The following is a 21,862-nucleotide window of genomic DNA, read 5'->3' as shown; positions in this document are numbered from 1 at the left end:
AGATTCAGGCTAGATTTAAGGAAGAAATTTTTTTACACTGAGAGTGGTGAAACACTGGCCCAGGTTGCTCAGAGAGGTGGTCGATGCCCCATCCCTGGAAATATTCAAGGTCAGGTTGGACGGGGCTCTGAGCAACCTGGTCTAGTTGAAAGTGTCCCTGCTCATGGCAGGGGAGGTTGGGCGAGATGACTGTCCTGGTTTCAGCTGGGACAGAGTTAATTGTCTTCCTAGTAGCTGGTACAGTGCTGTTTTTGAGTTCAGTATGAGAAGAATGTTGATAACACACTGATGTTTTCAGATGTTGCTAAGTAATGTTTAGTCTAAAGTCAAGGATTTTTCAGCTTCTCGTGCCCAGCCAGCAAGAAGGCTGGAGGGCCACAAGAAGTTGGGAGGGGACACAGCCAGGGCAGCTGACCCAAACTGGCCAAAGGGGTATTCCATACTGTGTGATGTCATGACCAGTATGTAAACTAGGCCAGAGTGGCGGTGGGGGGATCGCCACTTGGGGACTAACTGGGCATCGATCAGTAGGTGGTGAGCAATTGCACTGTGCATCACTTGCGTATTCCAATCCTTTTATTATTACTATTGTCATTTTATTAGTGTTACCATTATCACTATTAGTTTCTTATTTTCTGTTCTATTAAATTGTTCTTATCTCAACCCAAGAGTTTTACTTTTTTTTCCAATTCCCTCCCCATCCCACTGGGTGTGGGGGGGAGTGAGTGAGCGGCTGCGTGGTGCTTAGTTGCTGGCTGGGGTTAAACCACAACAATGACCTTTAAAGGTCCCTTCCCACCCAAATCATTGTATGATTCTACGAATACAGCGCCATAAAACCAGTTTCTGTAGGGGAAGGGGATGCTATTCGTATTGGACCAGGTCACAAGGCATCAATCCCAGCCAAACTCCCACTCAGTCCCAGAAGAGCTCTGCCAGAGAATGTATACAGACTGAGCCCAGGACACAGAAACATCCTTGCAGAAAACAATTTTGCATGCTCTTGGGTGGCAGGATCAAAGAGTTCCTTGGAAGAAAATAAGGTGATCACATCACACGGGTGCTGACTCACTGGTGTGCCACGCTTCTGCTGCTGTAGCTCCATTCAGAGGAACGGAGCTGTGCGAGCACAGACAGCGGTGAACAGGCCTATGGGCTACCGAAACACACAGCTCATAAAACCCTCTGTTGACTTGTAATTAGCAGATCCCGTGACAAAGCCCTGTTTGCTGCCCTTTGCGGCGCAGAAGGAGGCTCTGCGCAGGCAGTTTGCCTGCGTGGGAAAGCTTGGCTACCTGAGCTGCTGGGGCCACAGGGTGCTGCTGCTTCCAGAGCCAATGCTGGAATCTGGCCCCTTTCCTTGCAGCTGGGTGCATGTCCCCAGAGCTTATAGGGGTGCCTGCACACTCCCCTGCACTGCAGAGCAGAGATGCTGGCTTCCACCCCTCCAGACACCCTGAGCAGGGCTGGGAGCAGCCCAAACCACAGCAGACGTGGGAACAGCGATAAGTCAGTGCTCGGGGTCAAGGAGCACGATGTTGGTGTCCTAACAAACCGGGTGAGATTCGTGATCGGATGCTAAGGTGGCCCTGATCTACCTGGGCTCCTGCACCCATAAAGCTCTCCTGCAGCCAGCACCCCGTGAGAGAGAGCACAGCTCCCACTTCACCGCCCCAGGCTCACTGCAAGGAGCCCCTTTTCGGCTTGATGCCCAAAGGCAGAGTCCTCTTGCCTCAGGACACTGTCCCAGTCTCTCCTGCCTGTTTGTGTGGAAGGTAGCTAACAGGCTGGGCTACACACTGACCTGCTCTTGGCAGGGACTGTCACCTGTATGACAGTCTACGCTCCCAGCTTGCTAGGCAAATTGCTGCCTGACATGGTCAACTCACTGTTTTCGGGCAGGAGAATGGCTCAATGACTTGAGAAGCCAGAGATGTTCCCCTTTGTGGCACCAGCTGTGTCCCATCAGCTGGAGTAGCCCCCTCTAACCCTAGCGGCAGGAATACCATGCACATCCAAGCCCCTTCCCACTGCTGGCGGGACGAGAGAAGACTGGTGCACTGGGGAATTGCCCTCACCTTGCCAGTGTGGCTGTGGTGAGCCTCAGTCTCCCCAAACCCAGCCGCCTGCTCCCTTCTCTCTCCAGATCCCACCCATATCACCTATCTTCTACCTCGACTCTGCTCTGGTTCCTGCCTGCCTGAGTTTCTTGTGGATGAATTCAGAAAACACAATGGGCTGGTCCCTGAGCCTGCTCTCAGTGGATGTGAACACACCAGGATAATTATCTGCATGTTGGATCAGAGAAAAATCTATTTTAATTGTGTAAGTACAGCAATTTAAAAGCCCTTAGGCCTTAAACACCTCTGCTTGCTAGCAGCTGGCAAACCATGAGTCTTTCATGGCAATTAGCATACCTTGCATGAAATATTTAGCAACCTAAGAAAACGGAGCTTCAAATGTGTTCTTTGCGTTCGCAAGTCATATTGGTCACTGGAAATGTATTTCCATCCCCTCAAATAACTTTGCCCCCCAAAAGAGCCCAGAGCTTGTCTGCACTGTTGGCTTCCCTGGGCACCCCAGCAGCGAGCCTCATGTTTCCAGGGAAGAAGGGGACTTGCAAAAAGTCTGGGGAACTCTTTGGTCACTTCATGGCAGGGCAATACTGGAGCCAGCAGCAACACCGTGCTGCTGGGATCGACTTCGTGCTCCAAGCACCTACCCTGAACTGGCCGCCGTTGCCGTCATCGAGCTCCAAGATGTAGCCTTCCACCTGTACCGTCGACAAGGGGGGCTGCTTCCAGGACAAGGTAGCACTGTTGTTGTGGGTGCAACACTCCTCTAGCTGCAGGATCGGGGGGGCCGGCACTGGGGAGGAAACTAAACACAAATTAGTGTAACCCTGGCTGCTAGCACCGCAGAAGAGGAGCAGGGGGATAGCCGTGGCACGCACATTTCAGCTGGAGCATGAAGGATGCCTTTATTGCCTTGGAAGCCAGCACAGCACAAGGGATGTAACTGTGATCTCGTGGGTGTGGGATGGGGAGCAAGCAGAAAGGACTCTTCTCCAAACAAGCTCCAACAAATTCCTCCACCCTGCAGCCTGGTGAAGCTGAGATTTCCCCAGAGCTCTTCTGCTCTCTTCCTGTTTTCTAATGAATTTTGGTGAAATAAGGCAGTGCAACAATATACCTGGTATAGAACTGCCTGGACTCTTCACGGCCGCCGGTCCCAAACCTGGGGCACTCTCCCACACGATCTGCAGAGCTGGCTGCAGCTGTGGGCCTGGCCTTATCTGTGACCCAGCAGCAAGCACTGCTCTGCTTTTCCATCAAACAAATTCACTGCAACAAAATAAGCAATGCCATAGCAGCAGAGACGAGCCTCGGGACTTGCAAGAACAGGGAGTACCTGATCTTTTTGTCATGGTGAAGTCTGTCTGGAAAGGGGAGGCAACTGCACAAACTGCGAGACTTGGTGAAGAGATGAGTTTGTCTCTCAACTATGCTGTTTTAGTGCCAGGGAATGCTAGCCATTGACCTGCCAAAAAAGGCTCAGGGTCCTTCCATGCTGTCCCAAGCAGAGCACCCACTCCGGGGGTTCCTGTGGGGCTCCCAGGGCTGCCCCCTCTGCCAGCTCAGCCAGAAAACAGCCCTTGCTGCTGAACACCTCCAACACGTTTCACCACAAGCACATTTCAGAGAGGTCTCCAAACAGGCACCAGACGGTCCCTGTCCTCAGCCTCCGCACGCCTCTGGAACTGAAGCTGGAAGGCTGTGGACCCTATAGCCTCCCATCAGCTACACAGGGGACATAGAGGACTGTCAGGGGCTTTTTCTGCTCAGACTGCTGTATTTGGGCATCTGCACATGTGTAAGGCAGCCTGCTCCTGCTCTGAAAAGCATGGAGGGGTGACAGCACGACAGGGAAAGGGGATGTCCACTGATACATCCCATCCCCTGGCGAGGGACAGCCCTCCCAAACCTCCTCTCAACAGAGCTGTTCGTCTTCCATCCTCATCCTCACTGCCTGAAGTCTGACAAAAGCCAGCAAAAAAAAGACATGGAGAATCCAGACAAGATGTGGAGGAGCCATGGATGCCTGGGAGAGAAAAGACAGACTCGCTAGCAAAGGTTCACCATTCATCAGCTCCCTCTGCAGCTCATCCATCTCCTGGGTTGGATGCTCAGCGGGAACCACCAGGCTGAGGGTCTGGAGAAACCGAGTGGAGAAAGCCCTTGTGTTACAGCCAATACAGCAGACGAGATGCTGCTCGTGCCCAGCATGTGCTGGCAATTGATGTGGGATGCCCTGTACCTATTGCTCACCTCTGCTCTTTATCGAGACCTCTGGTGTTGCCCTGCCTCCCCCAGTGCTGTGACACGTGTTTGGGATCCAAACCCAACCTTCTGCAAAGTCTACAAAATGCAACAACTTATTTCCACAGCGAGGGTGAGACGAGAGCACAGCCTCTGTCAGCTCTGCCCTGCCTCTGCAGAGGAGGGTGGGCAGCTAAACTAGCAGCAGATTTGCTCTTATTAATTAAAAATAACCCTCTGGGCTAAATTGAAAGAAGGGAGGGTAGGAACACGCTAACATCTCCACGACGGGTGTGTAAAAAAACCAGTAATCCAGCCCTCCCTGGGTTTGGCTTCCCTCGCTATCAAAAAATGTTACTGACGCTTCAAATTAATGGCCTCGCTAATGATGAGCAACTACAAGCGCTCCCAGCAGCCATGCCCAATGCACCCTTCTCACTGCAGCAAATACCAGCGGGGCCATTATTTGAAGATGCTCGTTATCTCTACAGAGGAAGCATGTGGTCAACAGCCTTCCTGTGACTGACCGCTGAGAAATGCTGGTGTCTGCAAATGGCTCCCAAGTCAGGAAATCCAGCCGTGATGGCAGTGAAGAGCCATGCCAGACCCGCAGCTGGTTGCCTTTTCTCCAGGCAGCTCATTTGCACCACCTGAAGGTATAGGCCTACGTTTGATGTCCTCCTGAGCTTCCCTGTGTCACAGCCCATGTGCATCTTCTGTCAGCTTCCCAGGGCTTGCCAAGTCACAAATTGCTCACAGGTCGCAGCGGTTCTCTGCTTCCTGCAAAGCGATGCAACCGCAGTGGTTCTCTGCCGGTCGGTTTGGGAGAGTGGGCACAGAGATAACAGAGAACGAGGAGGAAATTAAAACTGAAATGAAGGTCTAAGACAACAGGGAGGAGAGGGGAGGGAGCGAAGACGCTGAGATAAGCGGAGTGACTCTTTGTGCCTTTGTGTTTGGACGGACAATGTGGCTGCCCACAGCAGGCAGCTCGCTAGCTGGCCTGTGCCAGATGCTGCTCAGCACTGAGCAAGCGAGCGTGTGCGAGCAGAGGTTTGGGAAGTGCCTTGTGCTGCTCGAGACCCCGGTCCCAACCTGCAAGGTGCTTTCTAATGCACTGCCAGGCAAAACCAAGCTCCCGGCACCTTCATCCGGCACGCAGTTGCCCAGGGATCTGAGACAGGGAGGCAGATGGCTGGCCCAGGGGTGCAAAATACGCAGGAATGGGTATAACTCTGGGTCTGCGGTGCCCAGTCTTGCTGGGACAAGATGAGAAACTCTCCTCCCCTGCCCCTTCCCTGTGATGAGTTGCATGGAAGCACTCAGCATGAGCAGAGACAGGCTTTTGAAAGGCCTGTCTTTCAATGGAAATGGAAATGGAAATGGGAATGGAAATATTCTTACCTTTCATCTGCACGAAGTCGAGCTGATGGATGGACTGTAGCAGAGGGGCGTTGTCAAGGTTCAGGTCAAAGTCCGTGGTCATCCGGGGTGTGAGCGTCCCCTTTCCCCACTGGTCCTCAGTTAAGTGCACTCTCCTGATGAGAGCGTCGGAGATCTGGTGGCAAGGAGCAGCCTCAGCTATCGAGGGCCACCTGGGCTGCACGCTATGCCTCGTCCCTACCCTGCTCTCCTCCTTCCCTGTGCCTCCCAGGCTGCCGTTTCTGCCCCTGACTGCCAAAGGTTGGGCATCACACGTGGTTTCTAGCATCGCCCTTCGCTGCAGCCTCAGATTGTCAGAGGGACCCCAGGAGTTTTGGGGACTATTTTAAAGGCAGGGTCTAGTACCAATGGGAATGAATGGTGGGATGCAGTTCTCAAGTGCTGTATGTCCTTCTCTCGCTGGAGAGGCACGAGACAGCACGTTACGATCACTGCTCCAGAGATACATCACCATCTGCTGCAACCCTATTTCTCTGCTCAGAGTAAGAAACGTCCCTGGCCTGGTTCTGCTTTTCTTTGTGAACCTGGAGGTGATGAGAGGTTGGCCCTTGATTTTATGGCTGGAAAAGCTGGGGACATCATCCTGGGTGTAACTCCTTTGACTTTGCTGCATTACCCCAGGCCTTCACCTGTGCAATACCTTTCCTGCTCCCCTCGTAGCCCAGACGTGAGCAGCTCCACACCAACCTGCAGGAAGCCGCTGGGGTCGTTCTCCTTGATGACCTCCAGGCAGTACTCCATCAGGCCCGTGGTCTGGCGCAGCTTGACCGTGCAGTGAGAAATCTGGTCTCGCACCACCTGCAATGGGACAATGAGTGCAGCGTGGCTCAGAGAGGTTTGGGAGACGGGGAGCAAACGGGCTTTGGTGCTGTGTGGGCAGAGGGACAGGGTCAGGGCAACACGAAAGGAGACAAAGACTCAAAGGAAGAGAAAAAAGCAGAACTGGCCAAGACTCGTACACCAAATTCCAGATCCTTGAAAACCTGGGGAACAACAACAAGCCTCGTTTAGCTCAAAATCATTAACCCACGTAATTATTCAAAGCAGTAGGGAAGTTCCTTGCTCTGTCTTTAATTAAGACAGCTTCTAAATGACAACTTATGAACTCCATGCAAAGCAAATGCCTACCTCCATAGATAGACAGGTGCTGCTGCAGCCCCTGTGGGAATGCCCTATCCATCCTTGGCATGGAGCCGGGCTGCGGGGTTGGCTCTAGGGCAGCTGCACCCAACTGCCCCGGGTGAGAAGCGAGCCTGGTATTTTGGTATTTCCAAGAGGAATGAATGCACCACCTCCCCCAGCTTCAGCTCTGACTACCGATCTGTTTGAGATGCTCATCTTCCCATCAGCTGAGATGGACCATGCTGCAGAATTGCCTCATTTCCTCCACTGGCTGCAGCAGGAGTCTGGGGATGAGCTCAGAAGGAGAGGTGTGCCAGTGAGAGGAGATAAATCCTGCACGCCTTGTGACAGGGCTCCCTACAGCATGCCAAGCTCTGCCTGGGTCTGCCCAGCCTGCATGCTAAAGCACGTCTTGCACCCATGGATGGTTCCCCCAGGGAAATGTGTTTCAGAATCCCAGCGGCAGAGTACAAACAAGCATGTGGTTTGGCTGGTGCCTGCAGGCTCTGGTGACGTTCCCTGAAACACGGCGGGGAGGACAGGGTTCAGGCTCTGACACTGTGAGGGTGTATTTGAAGGCTGGCTGGTTCCTCACGTCGAATCCCTGCAGAAGGAGACAGTGCAGGTCTGCACCTGGTGTCAGTGCGATTTCTGTCATGGGAGATTGGCAGAGCAGCTCAGGAAGAGAGATTTTATGCTTTAGAGGAATGTGCTCATGGCAGGCAATTATTTTTTTTTTTTTCTTTTTTTTCTGGAGGAGCTTTAAAGCTGTGTAAAGTTCTCCACTAGGACTGAACAAAGCTATGCAGCTCTAGAGACCACAGCTATTCAGGATGTTACAGACAGTAAAGATGAGCTTTGCATCAGCATCTGCAGCTGCAGTGCGATAGAAAAGGCTGCAATAAGCAGCGATTAACATTTCCGAAAGCACAGTTGTGTCCTCGGCACCGCAGTCGGTGAATCCCAGCGCCCGTGTGCCCACTGCTCCATAGGCACAGCAGCGCTCGAATGTCCACCCTGGGCTGAGGACCATCTCCTGTGAGCATCCCCACTGGTCTGAGGGATGGGGAGGTGAAACGAAGCACATGTCAGCCTCCTGCGGTGAATGAACCTGCGTTTCAAGGGGGGGGCGATGACTCCTGCAGGGCAATCAATCACATCATGTGTTGCTTAATTATAATTTAATCACCTCTACTTAATCACCTAACAGGAAGATAAGAATTACCAGTCTTGCAACTTGGGACAACGTATCTGCTTCTGTGAAATGCCACGAAGCACTCTCCTAGCCGGCTCCTGATTTTTAGGGAGCAGCCACTCCTTGCTGCTTTTAGCAATCCCAGCCTGATGTTTCCAGCCTGTGGCAGAGGGGAGCCGGAGCAAGCCCAGGCGCTGGGGAGGGGGCTGCAGCCAGCACATCCCATCTGCAAGGTGGACAAGGCAGCAGGGGGAGCTCCCATATTGCTCCTCTAGACCAAGACATGTGTATGGAGTCTTGCAGAGATGCTGGATCACTCTGAGATGGGGCTAGCGAGCAGCATGATCGGCACACACCGGTTTCGGCCTCAAACGCTGTCATTAGAGGGAAGAGTTCATTCAATGCCAGTTTCTAACATTTGAGTGCACTGGGATGGAGCAGAGGCAACAGCTAGTCCTGAAGATCTGGACTCCTACACTGACCTCTGCCAAAGGCATGGGCAAGCCCCTGGACTTCTCTTCTCCATGGGGATGGTCAGTCCTTCAGGATGGGATCCAGAAGGTACAGTGAGGGTGCAAAACCTTGCAGCAACCTGCAGCCCCTGCCATGCAACGCAAAGCAGCCTCTTGTGTTAAATTGATCTCTTCTGCCCAAAGAGAGGGTGCTGGGGAGTTGTTCTACTCCTGCAAGGGTTGTCCGCTGTGTGGATGTTGGGTCTCTCGGCTGCAGATCATGGTGTTACCACTAAGTGTGAGATGAGCCCAGCCTGTAGTCTCCAACCTTCCTGTTAGAGCATAAACTGACGGCACCGACCAAGCCAGAGAAAGGTTTTGCCTTCCCTGCCTGCTGGGCTGCAGATGGGCAAGTGGGCAACCCACCTTGAACCCCCAGAAAAGCAGCCGCCTTCTTTCATTTGAGACCCCTCTCCGGGGAAATGCATATGCCACCAGGAAGACAGCAAAGATGGGATTGGTAAAACAATCTTCTTATCTTCTTTGCAGCTTAAATCTCTGTCTGGTTTGCCCAGGATAATGAATTTGTGAGCCTCTCCCTGCCCGAATAGAAGTATTACCAGCAGAATTGCCATCTGCTACCGCCAGCCAGACATGAGCCCCCAAGAAACAGCATTTGCTTGGTGAAGACAGGCACGGTGTCCCAGGACAGTCCTGGACATGTGGCTGGCTCCCCCGGCACCCACTTGGTCAAGAGATGGTGTTACTGGCGAGGCAAGGGGACCTGCCACCACTGCTCTGGTGTCAGCGCGAGACCTGCTGGGCTTCCTGGCACTGGGAGGAGGTAGCCGGGACACAGAGATGCCGGCCCTGGCTTTGCCCCTCTACCCTGCTCATTCCCTGGCAGCAGGGTGAGGTCAGGCCAGCACCAGGCAGCTCCAGGCTGATTAATTACCGAGCTTCCTAGCAGATTATCCCTGCTAATGAAGGTCTGGTCCGGAGTGGAAGCGCTTGCTGCAGTGGTTGGTAAGAGGTCTCCTTACGTAGCTAAGAGGCTACATAAATATTTATGCATGTGGGTGCAAACTGAGATACAAGAAATTCCATTTAAACATAAGTAAAAGCTTTTCTTTTTTTTTTTTTTTTTAAAGGTGGTCAAAGACCAGAACAGAGAGGCTGTGGAGTCTCCAGCCTTGGAGACATTCAAAACCCAACCGGAGGCAGCCCAAGGCAGCCTGCTCTAGGTGCTCAGAAACTGCACCCGAAGCAGCGGCTGCATCTCTGTCCCAGCCCACACCTTTAGCCCCAGCGATCCTGCCCTTCTGTAACTCTGTGATCCCCTTCGGGGACCAAGCACCTATTCATCTGGAGAACTAGAGCATGAAACAGCAGTTTAACTGCAGCATCTACACAGCAGGCAAGCCAACAGTAGAAATCTATGTTTTCCTTCACCACCAACAAACTGTTTTCAAGGCAAGATGAGGGATCTTTGGCTGGGACCTAGTGGGGCTTCATGGCTTTACGGTTTCTGCACTCCACACAAGAGAAATGGGACACAGACAGGAACAGCGAGACTCCAGGAAACACTTTGATTAAGGAAATGAAAGGTTTTAAAAACAAGACATAAACATCTCCCACACCTTTGAAAGCACGGTCTAAACCCAGTGGGGCCAGTGAAGCCCACAAGTTTTCCATGCTGTTTTTTAAGCGTCCTGTAGTTCTCCTCATGCATCAGGGATTTCCGCTCCCTGGGGTACCTCAGCTCCCTGTTACCCCAGTAATGAAGAGTATTTTGACTGCAGTATTCACCAGATCACCAGGAAAACCAGGCTGCCATGAATTCTGCATGGAGGTAGACAGTTTACAAACCTCTCCTGAAACTACATGGGTAACACACCTCACTGAATGGTGGCATCTTGTGGGAAAGGACTAATGGCTCAGCTGGCGAGGGGATTTGGGCAGCTCCATACATTTTGTTTGTGGTCGTTTTTATCAAATGCCTTTTTTTCCCTTTAGGTACCAAAAGAGGCAACAGCCAGAACCTGGCTGCTAATTACAGCCTATAAAAAGGACTTTTGCTGTGCACTCACAGCAGCTCACTACTACCTTAAAATAGGAAATTTATTTCAAGAGCTTTTCTTCCCCGTAAGATGACATTAACTATAATTTACATTTTAATACAGCTCCTAGAAGGCAGTAACATCTCCACTCCTCTCTACTTAAATGTCTTCCTCACCTTCCTCCTCTTTTTAGTACTTGGCTAGATAACCTGTTTTCAAGGCACTCAACCTTACTTGAACCTCGTCTCCTCAGCATCCAGGATGAGTCCTGCTGGGAACATCACATGGAAGACACGGAGCCTCCTCACCCCAGGCACACCGTGGCCAGGGTACGGTCACCTGCACGGTTGTGTTACGGGGAGCAGTGCTGCTGCGCTTTGCCGCCGTGCTGCAAACCCAGATGGAAAAATCCCAGATGGAAAAAACCCCAGGACAGATCCCGATGGTTTGATTGTGCCAAATCCCACAACCACTCGTCCTCTGAGCAGAGCATTTCCAGGTGGATGTTTCCATGGTGACTTGTCTCTTGCTATTGCGAGAGGAGGCTCAGGCTGGAGCCGGGAAAAGCAGAGCTGCTGCGTTAACAACCCCGTGCGATGCTGGCGACAGCACGTCCTGGAGGCTTGCACAAGCCCGTCCTGATCAAAGGCTTCTGTATGGCACCAACAAGTGTGGGAAGGTGCGATACAGAGACCTTGTCTCCAGTGCAGAGCCACTGAGCACGGCACATGGACAGATGCCATGGAGGACAGACTTGATCCAGCTCTTCAACAGAATAAGAGGAAAGCTTGAGGGCCATCAGAAAACCGGAGGCATCCCCTGCAGCCCGATCACAGCTCTGCAGAGCTCCTTGTCCTCCGTGCCCAGCTCCTGCTGCTGATGCCCTTCCCAAGGTGCTCGGACACCACGGCAAGGGGAAAATGGTGCAGTGTGAAGGGATTTGCAAGAGAAAGCAGCAGTGTGGTTATCTGCATCTTTGGAAAACAATGCACCTCGTGATGAGCTTATCTGACCTGTGCATCCTTTCTGGTGTTTCCATACAGAAATGGTATGGTACAGGAAAGCGAACCTGTGCTTCTGTCCTGTTTCTCATCCTTTCACACCAGTCCTGATCACCAGTGACCTAATCCAACAGGGGACAACAAGTTCCCTTGGGCTTCCTGGAAAATCCTGACTGTAACCCCCTAAAGAAGGATCATGGACCAGCATTTCATCTTTGGAGATCCAGTGCTATGGACAGGAGACATTGGGCAGCGTTTCCTATATAATTAGCTCCCCCGGGAAGTGTGACAACTGCTGTTTGCCTGCAAGGGCACTGTGGTGAAATCACAGCCCAAAGACATCCTATGACCTGAAGGCCAGAAGAAGGCCAGAATGGTCCACCACACTGCTGAGAGCTTAAAGGAGTTGCAAGCAGAGCTCAGTCTATGTGTGCTGTGGACTGAGGAGATTTCTTCCTGGGACAACACTGCAGGGAATCCTCTGTGTCCCCTGCACAAACCAGCCCGTGCTGTAGGGCATCTTCCCTTGGGGAAGACCATACCGGTCCTTTGAAAACCAGGGCCAGCAATGAGGAGCAGGACAGCCAAGGAGATCTGTCCCGGAGATGGAGCAGGCACCTGGCCCCACTGCTCCTCCAGATGTTATTTTTTTAAACCCCAGGTTCTTAAATCTGAATCCCAGTGTAGGGGGAGGTTGGGGAAAAGCAGGGAAATGTCCCTTCCAATTTCATTTCCTCCCAAATCTCTCCCCGCTCTAGAGTAATTAGTGTTGGCCCACAGGCAAACCTGGATTTGTGCCCGCCTGCATGAAATATGTGTCAAGCCAAAGTAGGTCAGTCCCAAAGTCGAGCTGACCCCAACTCTGGGTGCCGCACGGAAATGGGAACTCGGGCTCTCCAGTGAAAGGCGCCCACGGCACCGTGCCAGCCGGCAGGCTCTGTCCCTCCGTGCCTCTCCTCCTCGCTCACGTGGTGCCATACCGTGCCGTGATGGCCAACCTCCCAGCAGGCAGGAGGGGCAGCCCACGGAGAGATCGGCTGCAGCCAAGGCGCTGCGGCTTCACGCCAGCTGCTGGAGCAACGGATTCGGATCTGAAAGGGCTCCTGGGTGGCACAGCTATCTCGCTGGTCAATCTACCTGCTCATCTCCTCCTCGGCCGAGATGCTCTGGGCAGCGGCAAGTGGACAGGCAGGCCAGGCTAGGCTGCTCTGAACTGGTCTCCTGTGGGAAGGGGTGAAGCTATCACCACAAGCCAGCGGCCAGCATTGTCCTGTCCTAATATGAACAACAACCAGGACAAGCCCCATGGTCCTGCAAGAGGACCCACCATGGGTCCAAATTCAGTGCAAAGTGTGTGCCAGGGCATGTGTAGGAGGAGATGGTGCTGAGCAAGCAGCATGCTGCTGCGGACGGGGCAGGTGGAGGTGGCCCCTCTCCTGCACAGTCTCGCACCCTGCACACCATCCTTCCTGACACTGTGGAAGGATTCCTGCTCCCTCTGCAACACTTCCAGTGCTCCAGAGCCTCGGAGCGAGACCTGGGGGCTTTGTTATCCCCTCCAGCCTCAGGCAGCAAGAAGGATGTCCCGACGGGAAGCAGCTGCTCCAGGCACAATGCTGCTTCCCTTTCATGTCTCCTCGCGTTCCCCTGACCCTTTGAGCGAGGCCAGCCCAGTCCGTGCCCAGCTGGAGCTGCAGGTGCTGCCTTTGTCCAGGGATTTCCTCAGAGGGGGCAAAGGGGAAACCCCCATGCAGCGATGACCCGGGCAGCCCCTTTCCCTGGGTGACAGAGCAGGTGGGGACAACAGCAGTTCTGGGGAAGGGGATGTGGGGGACAGGCTGCTGGGTTGGTGGCAAACGCTCGCCTCGGTGGCCTGGTGTGGCCAGGGGAGCCTGTGCGTGCACAGTGAGGACAGCAGGGAGGTACCTAACAAGACTGAAACTCTCCTGCACCCCCTGTTCCGTTTGCAGCTTGTGAAAGCAGGCAAGACCCTCTCTGTCCCAATCCCCAAGCCAGAGGGGAAGGGTGTACGTTCACCTGGGCTGTGTGCCAAGGCTGTGTGTCCCCAGCCTGACGATGCTGAAAGCCCGGGAAGCAAATCTCAGCGTACAGGACCTCAGCTGGCACGCGGGTAGGTCACGGCTGCACAACTCTCCCCATACGAGCCTAAGACCAAGGCAGCACCGCTGTGTTTATTACTTACCTCCTCCATCCCTGCAAGAATTAAAAGGGAAAATCAAATAGGTTCGGGCTAAAAATCTGACCAACACTCCACAGGCTGCAGGGCAGAGGGGAGCAGCTTCTGGATTTTAAACACAAGCTGCTGTGATGTTACTGATAACTGGATGCAGGCTTGTGTGTCACATCTGCTGGAGCATGCAACGCCACGGAGCCCTTCCTGCCTGTGCAGCTCCTTTCCCACGACTTCTGGGGAGCTGCAAGAGCTCAGTCCTTCAGGGAAGGAGGCTCAAGGGCGGATTTTAAGAGTCCAGTCTGAAATCCAGGGGCTGTTTCTTCTTTTAAGGGCCAGGCCTGCCTAATGACAGAGTCCGGCTGATAATAAGAGTGGATGGAGGTGGGAGGTACACATACATGTGTTGGGGGGACAGGCGATACAGTAAGAGCAAGCAGTGGGATGCAGATCCTTTCCTCCGGCCAAAAAGTGAAAGGCCTCTGTGGGTTGCGCTGAGCCGCGAAACTGCTTTGTGCTGCCCAGCTTTGTGAGAGTTTAATTAACCGTGCCCTGAAGGGGAAGAGGGAAAGAGAGCCCACCAGGCAGGGGGGGTCCTCTCTGCGCCTAGAAGACAGGTTGGCAGCATAGCATGCCTGTTTGGGATTGTGCTTTATTGTCTGAGCACCGATGCTGGGCTCGGTCCCACAAAGCTGCTATTGTCCACCTCCTGATGGAAACGCTCACAAGCCCTCGTGTTGCAGTGCCCGTCGTCTGCAGGCAGACCAGAGGCTGGTGGCCTCCTCCTCCCTCATTTTAGGCAGGTCCAGGAATTCCTCCGGGAGCCTCCTGGGTGGCCCAAAGCAAGGCTGGGGGTATGCAAGTGGAGCCAGAGAAGGGACACAGATGTTTCTAGCCAGAACACTGAAATGGCCTTGGAAGAGGGACTCTGGAAGTAGAAAGTGACATTCATGTGAAATGCCTCAGCTGGCCCCTATCAGTGATGACCAGGGTCCAACTACCTTGTCCAACAGACACTAGGCTCTGCTACACCCACTCCATCACTCCCAGGTGAGATTTGGCCCTTTGCTTCCTTTCTCAGCCCCAAACCAGCTGAAAAGATGCAGTGTAGTGACTGCAGGAATGACACAAGCCAGGAGCCCATTTTCATAGCTCAACGCCTACGGTGAGAGCTGCATCTCAGCTCCCCCAACACAAACAATTCACCTCTCAGTGCAACCACCACCCTGAGGCCACGAGGTGCTTACCAAGTATAGAAAATAGGGAATTTCTGCTCCTGCCTGATAACGCAAGTGGCATCTCATGACACCAAGTGCCCCAGAACTTCAGCTGAAGCCAGCAGAAGTTACAGGCACTCAGCTAGGATTATGGTAGCAGCTCGGAAGCAACATGGGACATGAACAAGGACATTTTCCAGCCTGTGGATGCTGCACACGTGGCTTTGCTGACCTAATGACTAGTAATTGGCCCAGTAATGGAGTAATTCAGTGGGAAGCACCACCTGGAAGAAGCAGTGCTTTGCTCAGGGCCTGTCACGCTGGGAGCAGGTTGGTCATCTGCAGCAAAATGGAATTTAGCTAATGTGAAAAGCAAGAAGAGCAGCTTTCCAGTGCCCTCCCCACTTCTCCTGCGGCACTTCACCCCAACAAACAGCATCACAACCCTCATCCCCGTCCGGTGGAACCCTGCAGAAAGCTCTCTGACCACCCGAGCTGGTGGGTAGGGGCTCACCTTTAGCTTGTGCTCGTGCTCCTTGTTGACCCGGGACAGCAACTGGGCTTTCCTTCTGTTGAGGGCGTCGATGAGAGCGTCACACTGGGCCACCAGGCAGGCCTCGAACTCCACGCTGTTCTCCTGTGGGTCAGAGCAGAGTATCACAGCCTGGGGCATGTCTCCATTTCAGTTGGGAAACCTGATTTTTTTTTAATAGTACCACATGGGCCATTTTTATATGTGTAGCTGCACCACTGCGATTCACATAGCATTAGCACGTGGGGTGCTTACGCCCTTGGCTCATGGCAAATGTGGTGGTGGCAGGTGAGAAACGGGTTTGGTCCATCCTGCCACGTCCTTGAATCTACTTATGGCAGAGATGGAAAGGGCTGGGGTCTCTGCTGCTCCCTCCGTGACACAGGCAGCTTTGGGAGGAGCAGTCTTTGGGAAGGCTGCAGGGGGGTAATACGAAAAGTCAGGTGTGGGCCCCTTTGGGAGAGCACCCACCAAACCAAGCTGGGGAGATGGGACAGAGGATCGCAGAGAGCAGCTCATCCTGGTGGCAAGGGGCTGTTCCTCTGCCAGGAGACACAGTACCTGGATTTGCTGAACCATGTTGCGGAGTTGGACCAGGAACTCTTTTGCTTCCTTGGCTCTGTCTGACAACCCGTTCAGGGCCTGGGAAAGCTGGCTCTGCAAGGGGAAGAAAGAGCAAGGTCATTTCCATGTCCTGGACTCATCCTGATGCTAGAGGAGCTGATGTGTGTGCGATTAGGGCTGGGGATGGACTGCAGCCCAGCACTGCCTTCCCAGGGTGTGCAGCCTTCAGCACTGCATCGAGGTGTCCTTCTGCCCCCGCTGCCCTGAGTGTAAGGAGAGGAAAAGGAGTGTTAGCCATCATCACAGATGCCCCAGGTTTGGGAAGCAGATATTCAGTGTCCACCTCTTCCACAGGCTCCCCTGGGTGATCAGGGACAAGCCACATCCATCCTGGGTCGCAAAGTGAGCCGGTCGCTACCTCCCCTGAATCTGTGCTCTCCAGGGAGCCAGACACCAAAAATCCTGTAGGATCTGACCCACGTCTGCTGAGGGTGATCAGCAAAAGGGCACAGGTCAGGCCACCTGAATCAGACTGAAAATCTCCCAGTCCGTCCTGAAAGCTAAGGTAAAGCAGGATCTTCCACTGCCACGCAAAATACTGACTGCTCCCTCCTCCTCCGGTGCTAGGGGTGGGAGCACACACCCACAGCCTGCTCCAGCCCGCGCTGAGCTGAGCGGCATAACATGCTAATAATAATGATTATGCCTTGTGCTTTTTCATTTTTGTGGCACTTTCCAAACGCTAACTCAGGAATCTTCCCCTTTTGCAATGATTTCAGTAAGGGTTATTATCTCAAGAGCTGGGCAAATCACCCACGACAATTTACCTCTCAGAGAGATTTTGCCTCTTTCATGGGCTGCAAATTGCCTGCAAACACCATGCAGGTTTTGAGGTGTGATCCTTCTTTGCAGCAAGCGCAGCAGGGAGCCCAGAAGATGGCTGATGTCCCCAGATCTTTAAAAACCTAATGCGACCATTCCTCCTGTGATCAGGACGCTGGCACCTGCCCTGTTGTGCCGTGCTCCCCCAAACACCGGTGTGGGAAGCGGGAGGAGGTGAGATGGGACAGGGGAGCAGGGGGAGTGACGGTGCAGAAGGGATGCGAGGACACTGGAGCGCAGCGCCCGCTGAGATGGCGCTGGGCTGAAATCAAGGCAAAAAAAAAAAAAAATTGCTATCGAAGAGACAAGGTAGCAAACAAATGGCGACCATTTAATGGCCCAGAAAATGACCTTACTGCTGCTTCCCCAGGAGATGTTAATATAACCCTAGCGATTTCTGCATTTCCTTTGTAATTTATCGTGCCCGAGTCATTAGGATGTGGAGCTAATCAGCGAATGCATCTCTAATAAAAATGGGATTGCTAAGTCAGCTCAGCAGGTCTCCCCATCTCTCTCCTCCCTCTCTTCCTGGAGCAAAGGCTGGAGGAGAGCCGAGGCTGAAGCCCGAGCTGCTCCCCACGCACTGGCAGCCTCACGCACTGCAGGAACAACCCAGCCCTGCCCCATCCTCTCTGCTGTGACCCTGCAAAAGCCTCCACCGCCCTGCTCCAAGCTCGCTCTCAGCAGCCCACGCACGGCTCCAGCCCTCCCAGATTTAGGAAGACGTCTTAAGCCCCGCAAGGTGGTTTGCTGAGCACCGAGCGCTGCAGGGCCCTAGTCTTCGATAACGCAGGCAATTAATAGAGAAAATCAGTAGGAGTTTGTTATGTTTACAAGCTCCTCATTAAAATTGCAGCATGGTGGGTTTTTTTCCTTTAATAAAGTCTTTGGAAGGCTTTTTTTTTCTATTGACTTATATTTCAGAAAGGGGATCTTTATATCAACATAACTCTTTGAGGCTTTCCTAATGGGAAAGCATTTTAAATGTGCTCTTAAAATTTCGTAAGAGCTCTGTGACGCTGTAAACGGATGGGTTAAAAGATGGGATTTTGGTCCATGGATGAACACTGGTAGATAGCCGAGGAAAACGCAGTCAGGGCAGAAAATGGATGGTTTGTTGCCCATTGCTTGGAATGCTGACCACGGAGGTAAGAGAGCTGAGCAATACCGGGGGAGGATGGGCAGCAGGCTGTCGCACGGCACAGCTGTGTGCATGATCGGTGCGTGACCGCTGGACGATGACAAGATGCCGCACGTACAAAGCCCATGAACCAACAGACAGGGTGGCTGTGGCTCGTGCAGCGCGCCTGGCCAGCGAGCGCATGCGTCATAGGCTCCCTATGTTACAACCGAGGCGTGTTTTGGCACCCGCTGGCCACGTGTGCCGAAACCCGTTCCTCTGCGAATGTATAAATACCGGGATTTTTCCGAAGAGCGTCGGGCTGGTGTACGGTGAGGCCACCGTTGCCTCCATGGGGACGCCCGTGTAAAGCTGGCACCTACCGATTGCTGGGCTGAGCTCGCGGCGCAAGACGGCACAAGAATGTACGGATGGTCCTCGGGTCGGTATGTTAATTTGCTTTACAAGATACCCTTAGCGTAACGCACATCTGTAGTTAATAAATGCTTACTTTTTCCCCTTAGAGTCAGCGTGTGTGTGTGTTCTCCTTCTTGGGAATCCTCAAAACCACCCTAAAACAGCCGCCCGTGTGCACTGTCCATGTGCAGCTCCTTCACCTCGGACACCCCCCGACTCACACCACAACAGCTTTCATGGTGCAGCAAGCTTCGAGCCTGTCCACAAAAAGAAAAAGATGGTCCATTGCCTTCAGAGCATCCCTCCCCACGGTCTTACACCGCATCCCCCTTCTCAGCTCAGCTTTTCCCTCTGCTTGAGATGTTCTTGATGCCACCAGTGCCTGCAGGTGAGGGGCACGAACTAGTCAGGAAACTGTATTTTTTCCATAATCGCAAGGTTGGTGAGGTGCACAGTGGACACCCTGCCCCATGCCTCATCCCCAGCATGGAGAACGGGGTGCCAACACCAGCGTGCCCAGCTCACAGCGATGTGCAGTAAGAGCTAGCATCACCTGTGCAAAGCTGATGATGCCAGTTCCTATGTATCGGTGGCCACAGGTTCCCCACTGGACAGAGGAGCTCTAAGGTTTGGTTTTTCATCAGCATGAGCTTTGTGCCGATCTCCAGGAAGGGTTCCCATCACACCGAGCGGAGCGGAGACCTGTTCCTGGACACGTCCCCTTTGAAACAAACATCTACCCAGCTCTCCTGCTGCATCCCTGTTGCTTATGGCAAGAGTTGCCCCGCTGGGGACTCAGAGCTGCAAGCCATCGCTGTTAGCCCATTAAACAAGGTTAATTAATGCTATACGACAACGGAGCCCGTATGGGAATGTGCGCGGGGACTCGCGGGCATGCCTGAATGTACTCATTAAGGGCAGCGCTGCAGGCACAGTGACAACGTGATTCATAACCGTATGCCACAGAAAAACAAAGTCCTTCTGGTTTCTGTTATTATGTTAATAAGTCAGAGGCTACGGAGAGAAATTAAAGGACTGATTGGGTCCGTAAATTCTACAGGTACCTTCCATGACCCTTGGAGCAAACCCAAGCTTTAATGCAGTCTGTCGCTGCAGAGAAGGATTTAATCACCAGACACAGAAGGCAGAGTCACAGGTTTCCCACAAGCGTATGATCTACATGGAGGGAGCAGGAGATGGAGGCCCAGGAGTCCTCCGCGCAGGAGCAGGAGGTTGGAAGGACCTCAGGCCTTGTCTCCTGCAGGTGCTGTACCAGATCGCTGGAAACGACACTGTTAGTATTTCTGACACAAGCTGGAGGGATTTCCCCTTGCTGCGAAAAGCTGGAACGCCGCACTTTGCATCTCCATGTGGAAACAAAATCTTTGGAGCTTCTCAGGGCTGGGAACCCAGCTCTGGGAACCACTATCCCCCCACAGAGCACAGGACAGTGGATGGAGACCCAGCATCCTCCAGCATGCAGTGGACCAGCCAGCTCATATGCACTGGACCGGAGCAGAGTCCCACCCTGAGCTAGCACAGGCAGAGGAATTAATGAGTGTGAAATGAAGAAAAACTCCATTTAGCGGCATCTTAAAATCAAGTGAATTTGCTCTTTGCAGAAAGCTGGCCTATTTTTCAATGCTCTTGTTTCAAGGCAGTAAGAAGAGACCTCTGTAATTCACATTAACATTAATGGGAGCTAAGCATTTAAATCTCTGTCCCCAGAGCACTTAGGAGAGAATCTGTTCCCTCTTTGTGCTCGCTAATAGCTCTGTAACCCTCCTTCCCAGGCACAGCTGACAAAGGGATTTCTGTCACCCTTTGATTCTCCCTTGTCCCAGAGCACGGATGAGCGCAGTTGGTGCAGAAGGCTGGTGGCTCAGTAGGGCTGAGCAGGCTCCAAGAAACAGAGAAAAGCAACATTTTAAACTCCGCATCATCTCTCAGATGGAGCTGGACTGGTTCTCCTTCTGTATAACCCAGCTGCCAGCAATGGAGCTTCTCCAGGTTTACTTTGAGGCAAGGAGGGAGCTGGGCCTCTTATTTTAGGAGGTGCCGGGTCCCGCTTGGCAATGGATGCTGGATTTGTGGAGCCAGCTCTGTGTGACAGCTCCATCTGGCATCCCAAGAAAAGCCTGAAGTTAGCTAGCATTGGCCACCAACAAGAGCGAGGAACCGTCGCTCTCGTTTCAAACCCAAACTCGCTCGCAGGCTCTGACGCTAGACAAGATGCCTGGAGTATTCAGGAGAGACAACAGTCTCCTCCTTTGCTCAATGGAGAGGAGGACTCGTCTGCCAGCCGAAAACCAATTGCTAGCCCAGGTCCCCAAGCCAGAAGCCCCGCTCCCCGTGCCCCTGCACACCCAGGAGCTGTGCAGCTCCGCGCTGCCTGCCCCTGCCCCGCAAGGGCTGCACCCACACGCAGGAAAGCGAGTTCGTGTGTGATGGAGAAAGGTCACGAATTCAAACGAGGTCAAGAAAGGACATTTCTGTTCAAGGCCAGGCCGAATGTACGCCCCAGCGCAGCATCTTCCGTACAATGGTATTCTTCCAGCCTCCAACAGTTCACAGCTCAGGAATGTCGTGAGGCTGGCATGGCTTTCAGGTAGCCTGTGTAACCCCCCTCGGATTTCTTTTCCACAGAACTGTCCTGTCTCCTCATGGACTAACACAGGCTTTTATCACCCACGAGGTCCTGTAGCAAGTTCACAGCTTAAGTGTGTGCCCTGTGAAAGCCACCTCCCCTGGGCTGCTGCAGACTATGCCTGCTTCAAAGGCCATTTGCACCTAAGATTTCAGGTGACTGCACCTCCTTACCAGCCACAGATGGGCTGGGTGCTTCCCGTCACCCCAGGACAGAAAACTCACCCCAAAAGAGCTCCCGGCATTACACTGACAGCCCAGTACCTGCTCTGACATCCCAAGCGTTGCAACCAGCCCCTGTTTCTTCTCTCCTTCCAACCAAGTCATCTCGTGGCCAGTTCCTCTTGTTGGAGCATCCATACGGAGGTAAAAGAGAAGAGGAATAAGCCACGGCAAGAAAAGATGCTGTTCCCGGCTGTTCTGCTTGTACCCTCAAAAAGATGAGGAGCTGTTCACAGATGCTGGAGTCGAAGTCATGTGCTTCTTTCTTTTAATTAAAGCATAGGACCTACAGCCTTTGAATCTTGAGGCAAGCTTACTGTATGTGATGCCTGACTAATTAAAATGGGATATTTAATTAAAACTTGCATTCAGTCAGGAAGTTGATGAAGCTAAACTGCTGCTAATTGGCTTTCGGCTCCAGTCACGAGAGCCTGACTTTTGGATTCCACGCTGCCTAAGAAGAGAAACCAGGAGCTCTG

General features: G+C 53.0%; 1 protein-coding gene across 7 annotated transcripts in view; it reads right to left on the bottom strand.

Moving 5' to 3' along the window:
- TRIM9 (tripartite motif containing 9) overlaps positions 1-21,862 on the bottom strand; it is a 69,380-nt gene that overhangs the window by 14,143 nt on the left and 33,375 nt on the right. For 5 of the 7 annotated variants that reach the window (XM_049828960.1, XM_049828963.1, XM_049828964.1 and 2 more), the window contains exons 2-6: positions 16,094-16,189; positions 15,515-15,637; positions 6,450-6,560; positions 5,724-5,877; positions 2,723-2,880 (exon numbers count right to left, since the gene is read on the bottom strand). In XM_049828960.1, the coding sequence (XP_049684917.1) occupies positions 2,723-2,880; positions 5,724-5,877; positions 6,450-6,560; positions 15,515-15,637; positions 16,094-16,189 (642 nt within the window). The remainder of the gene's footprint in view (positions 1-2,722; positions 2,881-5,723; positions 5,878-6,449; positions 6,561-15,514; positions 15,638-16,093; positions 16,190-21,862) is intronic. The other 2 variants (XM_049828962.1, XM_049828966.1) reach the window with 1 other exon arrangement.

The sequence above is a fragment of the Accipiter gentilis genome, chromosome 25, assembly GCF_929443795.1.
Source record: "Accipiter gentilis chromosome 25, bAccGen1.1, whole genome shotgun sequence".
Taxonomy (NCBI): domain Eukaryota; kingdom Metazoa; phylum Chordata; class Aves; order Accipitriformes; family Accipitridae; genus Astur; species Astur gentilis.
This window is presented reverse-complemented; position numbering and strand designations above follow the sequence as displayed.